We start from the raw sequence: 8312 nt of genomic DNA, 5'->3' as shown, positions 1-8312 counted from the left end.
TTTTCCAACGTTTTTAGCATTTGTCTCAGACCTTCCGCCTCCTCTGCCAGAAGTACCATATCATCGGCGAATTTCATTACGAAGATTTTCGTTTTCCCAATCGCCGTTCCTCCTTCCTTTCTCTTGGTCAGAGTCACGTCCAGGTCCTCCAGAAAGAGGTTGAAGAGTATTGGACTCAGTGGGCATCCTTGTCTTATTCCCGTTTTTGTCTTGAAGCTCTCTGAGATTCCCTGTTCAGCAATGACCGCGTTTTGAGTATCCCTATATATTTCCTTGATCATTCGTAACATTCTTCCAGTCACTCTTATACTTTCTAACTTTTCTATCATGATATCTCTGTCAATTGAATCGAAAACTGTCTTGAAATCTACAAAGAATGCCATTAATCTTCCTTTCTCTCTCTTCAATCGATTTTCTATCAGTGAATTCAAGGCAAATACATGGTCACGTGTTCCCCTTTTCTTCCTAAATCCTGCTTGGCTTTCTCCGATTTTCCCCTCCTTTTCTATCCACGTCCTCAATCTTTCGGCTAATATTGTAGCTAACAACTTATACTCTACATCTAGGAGTGCAACTCCCCTGTAGTTCGCTGTTTTTTTTTCGTCCCCTGCTTTATAGATTGGGTAGATCCATGCGATGTTTCAGTTGGTCCCCAGTTTCCCTTTCTTCCACAGTCCATTAAGGATATTTGCTAAGTCTACCATTGCTTCTGCTGGTAAATTCTTGTAGAATTCGGCAGTTATTCCGTCCTCCCCTGCCGCCTTTTTGGTCTTCATCTTATTCAGCCCCTGTCTCACTTCTTCTACTCCAAAGTCTCAGTTCAAGAAATCGTCCTCCGCTACCTCCTCTACTTCCCAATTTCCTTGCTCTCTTTCCCTTTGCTTATGATTTTCTTCTTCTGTCTCCGTCGAATCCTTTTCTGCATTCAGTAATTTTTTGAAGTGGTTTACCCAGCTTTCTTTGTTTATTCTTCTTCCTCTTCTTTTCCTTCTAGGCCGGTAGACTCCTATTGCTTCCCAGAGATCACTTATCGTTCTGCTTTCCTCTACCCTTTTCAAGTTTTTTTCCCTCCATTCCTTTGCACTTTTTTTATATAGCTTCCGAGTGCCCTTCTAGCTGTAACGTATACTCGTCTTTTATTTTTCTTCTCTTCTTCCTTTGCGCGTCTGTATTTTCTTAACTTCCTTCTTGCCTCCTTTGTCATTCTTGCGTATCCCTTGTCGTGATGTTTTCTATTTGATTTCGTCATTCCTATTTTCTTTGCTGTCCTTTTAATAATTCTCCCCATCTCTTCCATTTTTTTCACAGGGTCTTCCTCCTGATTATTTTCCTTCCATTCTTTCCAGTTCTCCTGTAGCTTATTCTGGAATTCTTGTATTTTTTCTTCTTTCCAAAGTAACTTCCAGTCCTCTTCTCCTTCCTGGGCGTGGTCTTCCCATCTTCCCTCTTGGTTCGGATCTTCCCGTTCCGGGTCGCGTACTGTGAACATCACTGGCATGTGATCAGATTCTACTGTGTCCAACACTTTGAGGTCTTCTACTGGGTTCCTTCTTCCATTTTCTAGGGCGAGTACATAGTCTAGCACTGAGCTTCCTCTCGCTCCGACATAAGTCAAGTTTCCTTTTTCATACCCTGCGGTTCTTCCATTCATAACCACCAGGCCGAACTCCTCACATAACTCGAGCATCTTTTTTCCTTCTGCATTCAGGATTTTGTCCTCAGATCTTCTTCTGCTCCTGTGTCTCTTTCCCCAAGGTCCTCTCCGATCCTTGCGTTTCAGTCCCCAGCTATCAGCATTCAATCATCCTCTTTGATTCCTGATTCCACGAGATTACTCATTTTTGCCCTGACGACACTTACTCCCACGTTATTGTAGATTGTTATAATCTTTCCTTTCTCTTTCCTTCCTGTCTTTTCTATAATTAATCCGTAGTCCCATTCTGATACCTTTATCCCTTGCAAATGGTTCCTTATGCCTACCAGTTGTCCTTCTTTGGCTCTTCCTTTCTTTGCTTCTCTTGTCGCTGCTTTTCCGTGCCATTTGTAGTTTGGGTCTAGGTTCGCAACTGCATTTTTATCATTCTTTTCTTCTATCCATGTTTCTTGTAGTACTATGCTATCAAAGTCTGTAAGAAACTTCCATACATCTCTTTGATGTTTGAAACCTGCGATGATCCAAATTACTACCTTCAAGTCGCGATACGAATCTACCACCTCCTTTGCCGAAAAACCGTTTCGCTGAGTCTTCCCTCTCTTTCATCCCAGTAATTAGTGTTGTATTTCTGGATTTTCGACACGCTGCTCCCTTTCGTTGAGCCTTTGCTCTTCCGGTTCTCGCTGTTGCTTTTCTTTCTTCCTTGGCTGCTCCTGGCCATTTTCTTTGGTTTTCGTATTTCTTGGTCCGGTAACTGCGTTCGAGTTTTTCAATTTATTTTGCTGCCAGTGACCTTTCTTGTCGTTCTGCACTGACACAGAAGCAAGAGCCCTTTCAAGTTTTACTATTTCTCGATCGTTCGCTGCCGCCTCTTCTTTCCATGCCGATACGCTGCTCTCTAACTCCACTTTTTCCATTTCTCACTTTCTGGCGTCATACCTGATCCGTTGCCTTAGTAGCCCAATTTCTATCTTGAGGTTTTGGTTTTCCTCCTCTAACTTCGAACTTGATTTTTCCATGATTTTCCTTATTTCTCTTATTTGCTCCAGGATTTCTCCATTGGTTTCCTTTTCACAAACCCCTTCCTTTCTCGACCTCTCATCCGCTTCTATGTTTCTCAGTTCGAGGGCCTCCCTTATTTATTGCATTTGTTCTTGGTTCGCTGCTTCCTGTTCCGTCTTATCTTTTCCTCCTTTCTTTCTGGTTTCTTGACTCTCATTTTTCTTCTGTATCCCGTCTTTTGGCCCTTCTTCCGCTTTTTCTTCTATCTCAGCACCCTTCCCTGTTTCCTGTAAATCCTTATTTTCTTCATTTTCCTCATCTTCTTTCTTCTGCCTTCTACTGTTGTTTTCCCTTCCCACTGGGGATCTGTTTATTTTACTGCTTCTTTTGAAAGCCTCATCTGCCAGGCAACTCCCAAGAATCTCTCCCCCACTTTTCACCACATACTCCTCCATTTTTTGCCGCGCTTTTGGCATCCCCTATTTTTGATTTATCCATATTTCTGGGTCTCCCTCTCTTTTTTTTCTCTTCGATTTGTACTTTCTTCAGCAATTCACCTTCTGCTTGTTTATCAGCTGTCAGATCTGTTTCTTCGAACTTCCGCTGCACTGCGCTAGTGTCGGCGGTCTCCATAACCTGCTGCCTCTCATGGCTCTTTTCAGCACTAATCACTGCACTATCACCCATAACCTCTTCACTTTCCACTTGCGGTTTTTCACTTCTACTGTTATTAAATCTTTATCCCAACTCAGAATTCCACTTTCCACGTTAAATCGCTTATCCAGCCACCGATTAAACTCACTTCCACGTTTGCACCTTTCCTCTGAACTAATTCTCGCTCGATTTTCCTCTACCACAATCCGCCTCGATTCAACCGTTACGCCTTCCCAAGAAGATCCCTATTTAATTCCTCTATTTTTGGATAAAAAATAATTTGTTGAAAATTCGTTTTTTTTTGTTTGGTTAGACGTTTATATTTGTAACATTTAACTATTCTAATTTTTGTTAAAAAATTGTTGTTAGACAAAAATTCGTGTATTTTGTTAAAAATGGGTCTTATTTGTTAGAAAATTAATCATTTAGGTTTAAAATTTAACTACTTGGTTAGAAATTCATATTTTTGGTTGGAAATGTATCATTTTAGTTGAAAATTCATTTTTTAGGTTCATAATTTAAGTTTTTGATTCGAAAACTCAACTAAAAAGTGTTTAAAATCTATTAAGATACAATTTTGTTTACAATAATATTAGTATTCTTCTAGTTGTATATTTTATTTTATACCTAGAAAAAAATTTTTAAATTGACATCTTGTAGCAACCCTATTTCTATTTCCTTGACTTATTTTAACATTTAAATTAAGCGCCCTTTCCAATTTGAAGCGATACATTTTCCCGCGAAATTGAAATAATGTAATTATTAATAACAAAGATAGAAGGCACGATTTTTTAATTCCTAATTCAAAATTCTTATAAATGTTCATTACATTCTCAAAGCACATAAGTATCGTTCTTATTCTCGAGCAGATTTCCATGCTCGTGAGAATTTCTCCGAGTACTTAAACTCTTAAGAAAACTATCCTTGTTATAAAATTCAGGTAGCAATTGTTTTTATTATGAAATTAATAAAACGAAAATAATGTGAACAGATGATTTTTCTAAAAAATTGAGAAAAACGAAAGACGAAAATGGAGCGAGGGAAAACTGGAACAGGTCGAGGTGCAAAGAGCAAAATTGCTCACCATCCTGCAGATTTATTTGCACTGGGGTCGAAAAGCAGTCGCAGTGACAGTACCGATTCCAAAAGGCCTGGCGTTATTCATGGAAAATCCGGACCTAGCAGTTCCAGTTCGGGTAAGATTTATTAATTATTAATTTTTTAATTAAATGGAAAAAAGTATTTCAGATCAATGTAAAAAAAAAAATTGAACCCATATTCAGGGTGTCCATCTGACTGAGAAATCGGAAAATGACCGGAAAAACTGGGAAATGACAGTGAATTTATTTTTTTACCGGGAATTTTACAATTTTGTAGAAGAAAACATATCCAGTTACTTGAAATATTACATCACATTAATAATAAATAAGTTATAATAAATAATCTTTCCGTCCTTTCGCTTTTTTGAGAAATTATAATGTTTGCAAATTTAAAACAAGTTCGATTTAAAATTTTGTATACATATTATGTTCAATTCTTAACTTTTCCTAATTTTAATATTATTCAGTTCACCATATGTACTTCTAAAATCATTTACTTACAAAATTTCCCACCTTAGACCTGCATTTTTAATAGTAAATTTATAATTAAAAGAATTTTAATAATTTTTGAATATTTTATAATAAATTACACGTGTTTGAAATTGAAAATTTGTGATTAAGAACGTTTTTAGTCAATCAAATTTTATTATTAATTATTTATTGATTTTTTAAATTCGACTGTCCTTTAAGTAATAAAAATTTAACAATAATTTATTCTACATTATTCTGTATCCGGTATAAATTAACGAATTCACAAATTTCAATTTTAAAATTTCAAAAGATTTCCAAAATTGTTTTGAAGTGTTTTATTTCCAGGCAATCTTTTTTTGCAGGATTTTAAAGGCATTTTAGGAAAAATTAGAATCATATTAAAAGATATTTTAAGGTTCAAAATTATTGTTTAAATAATTAAAAATATGAACAGGTTTCAAAAAATTTGAAACAAATTGTAGTTTTTGGCAGATTTTGAAATAAAATTTCGAAGTTTTTTTTAGGTTTTTGAAAGGTTTTAACATATCAAAATATTCTTTGATATTCCTTTTCAAAAAAAGGTAGAATTTCGAACAAGCCTTGAATTATGAAAAATAATTTTACAGAAGTTTTAAAAATATTTCGAAAGAAAAACAATTTTTTATGTATAAATAACGATTGAAAAGTTATTGATTTAAAACTCCTGAAAATTAAAGTTTCACTTTGAGTACTTTAATTTGAAATTCAGTTTTTATTACTTAAATAAATAAATTTACATCTGTAAGAGCTTGAATTTTTAATTTTAATAAATAAATATGATATATAATAGATAGTATATAATAAAAATAATGTTACATAAATATAATTCTGATTTAGAAGAGAGAATTTTCCTAAAGAATTACTGTTTAACTTGGAATAGATAATCTTTTACACGTAATAGGGATTTAAAGAAATAATTTCAATCCGGATTTAAAAGAGGGGAATTTAAAAAATAATATTTGTTAAAATTTAGAATTATAATTCGTTTCCCAAATTCCCTATTTCAAGTCAGAAATCTTTGAAATATTTTTTATTTACAGGCAAAAGTTAAAAAAATTACTATCAAAAAATTAGGTAGACACCCTGATATTCCTTAAAATAAGTCGAAGAAGTACGATATTATTTCATAATTATAATTTTTTATGTTTAATATATAATACAAATAAAATATTTACAATATTTTAAAAATCAAAATAGCAATTCCAGATCAGCTTCTCGAGATTCTGGATATGAAAATTATAATTTTATTATTATTTTTTATAATTTAATTAATTATAAACTTAATTACCCGAATAAAATTCTTATTTAATTGATTTTTTCGCGTCCCTTATTTTTTATATCAGATTTATTTCGTTTTATTAAACACAAGATTTTTATTATGCTAATAATTTTTATTTTTATCATTTTTTTTATATTTAAAGTTAATTATATAAATTGATTGTAGTAAAACTTGAAACGAAATTTTATGTTTATTTATTAATATTGTATGATTTGGAATTATTTTCATTTCACAAAACATTATAATAAAAATAAATGATTATTTTTAATTTATGTATAATCTTTTCTAAGTTAAAAAAATAAGAGGATCATCGATTATTTTTTGTTTTTCTAGTAACTTCAGTTATGCAATAAAAATTACATTATTTTTAAGAATATTTTTAGTCTGGATCAAGCTATCGATCAAGTGTTTTACAGGTAAGAAGAAAATTTTTTTATTATTATTTTCTTCATAAAGTCTCTTCTATAATAATCTTTCTCTGAATTGTTGTCCCGTCTTGAATTGTTTTCGATAATCATCAATTACTTATAAATTTAAATGTGGAAAAATTGAACTCCTAAGCCATAAAATTAATGGAAAATGTTGTGTTAACGGATGACATAAAAAATTGGGGACATTTAAAAAGTGATTATAACTCTGTAAATGTATTTTAGAACGAGAAAAAAGTTTTATTTTGTAATTCTGCGATGATATTTACTCATATTTAATCGAAATTATTTTGATAACGATTAAAGTAAAAATAATTGTCACATAGGATATTTGTAGAAAAAAATATGCTTAATAAAAACCCTATAATTAAGAAAATGATTTCTCCAATGTATGCATAATATTCACAGGGACCGTAAAACGGGGCTAAGCGGCGCGTATTGGGGAAGCCGGTTCACGTTCAACTTCATTTTTTATTTTTGTTCAAAATTTAAATGTTTTGTTTTAAAAATCCCTTTAAATCGTATTTTTTGGCAGAAAATTAATTTTATATGTTGAAACTTTATATTTTTCTATAAAAATTAATTTTCGTGGTTAAAAGTGTATCTTTGAAAATCAGTTTTAAAATATGAATATTTGTTTATTTAATTGAAAATTCATCTTTTTTGGAAGAAAATTATGCAGTTGGTTTGAAAATTTAACCACTCAGTTATTAATTCTTTTCCATGGTTGAAAATTTCTTTTTTTGGTTGAAAATTCTTTTTTTGAGAATTCATTTTTTTATAATTAGTGTTTTTTTAAAATTAAAAATCATTTATTTTGTCAATATTTTTTGTTTAAGAATCAAAACTGTTTGGTTTAAAATTATTGTCTTGTGCTTGAGGATTCAACTATTTTGATGAAAATTCGTCCTTTTTGGTAGAAATCAACGGTTTTTGGTTTGTTTATTTATCACTTTAGTTGAGGACCCTTTTTTTTGTTAAAAATTTATCTTTTATGGTAGAATATTGATCTTTTTTGGGTTGAAAATTTAATTATATGTTGAAAAGTCTGAAAATTTTAATATTAATCTTCTTGGTGCCTAATTATTCACCTATTTGATTGAAAATTTAAGTATTGTTTTGCAAATTCCTTTGACAATTCAAATATTTGGTTGAAAAAACAACTATTTTTTTGTTTAAATTTTATTTTTGGCAGAAAAGTAATTTTATTTGTTGAACCTTTTTCTTTTTCCGTAAAAATTAATTTTTATGGTGAAAAAATGTATCTTTGAATACTAGTTTAAAAAATGAAAATTCGTGATTTTAGTTGACAATTAATCTTTTTTGGAAGAAAATTATGCTTTTGGTTTGAAAATTGAAGCACTCTGTTATTAATTGATTTCCATGGCTTACAATTTGTTTCTTGGTTGAAAATTTCTTTTTGTTTAGAGATAATTTATTTTTTTATAATAATTTTTTTTTTAATTGAAAATTCATTTATTTTGTGCATATTTGTTTCTTTAAAAATCACAACTGTTTGGTTAAAAATTATTCTGTTGTGCTTGAGGATTCAATTCTTTTGTTGAAATTCCGTCCTTTCAAGGTACGAGGGTAGTTCAATAAGTCCTTAGAATGAAGTATAAAAACAATTTTTTTTGGGTACATTTTTTTTTTTATTTTTCAACATAATCTCCTTGGAGCTCTAT

At 31.5% G+C, this 8312-nt stretch overlaps 1 protein-coding gene across 4 annotated transcripts in view; it reads left to right on the top strand.

Moving 5' to 3' along the window:
- LOC117175935 (integrator complex subunit 1) overlaps positions 1-8312 on the top strand; it is a 64359-nt gene that overhangs the window by 5427 nt on the left and 50620 nt on the right. For all 4 annotated transcript variants that reach the window (XM_033365791.1, XM_033365793.1, XM_033365792.1 and 1 more), the window contains exon 3: positions 4302-4506. In XM_033365791.1, coding sequence (XP_033221682.1) covers positions 4341-4506 — 166 coding nt within the window. In that variant the 5' untranslated portion in view covers positions 4302-4340. The remainder of the gene's footprint in view (positions 1-4301; positions 4507-8312) is intronic.

Source organism: Belonocnema kinseyi, chromosome 7 (assembly GCF_010883055.1).
Source record: "Belonocnema kinseyi isolate 2016_QV_RU_SX_M_011 chromosome 7, B_treatae_v1, whole genome shotgun sequence".
NCBI classification, from domain to species: domain Eukaryota; kingdom Metazoa; phylum Arthropoda; class Insecta; order Hymenoptera; family Cynipidae; genus Belonocnema; species Belonocnema kinseyi.
Note: the sequence above shows the minus strand (reverse complement) of the source record. Positions and strands in the feature narration are given on the sequence as shown.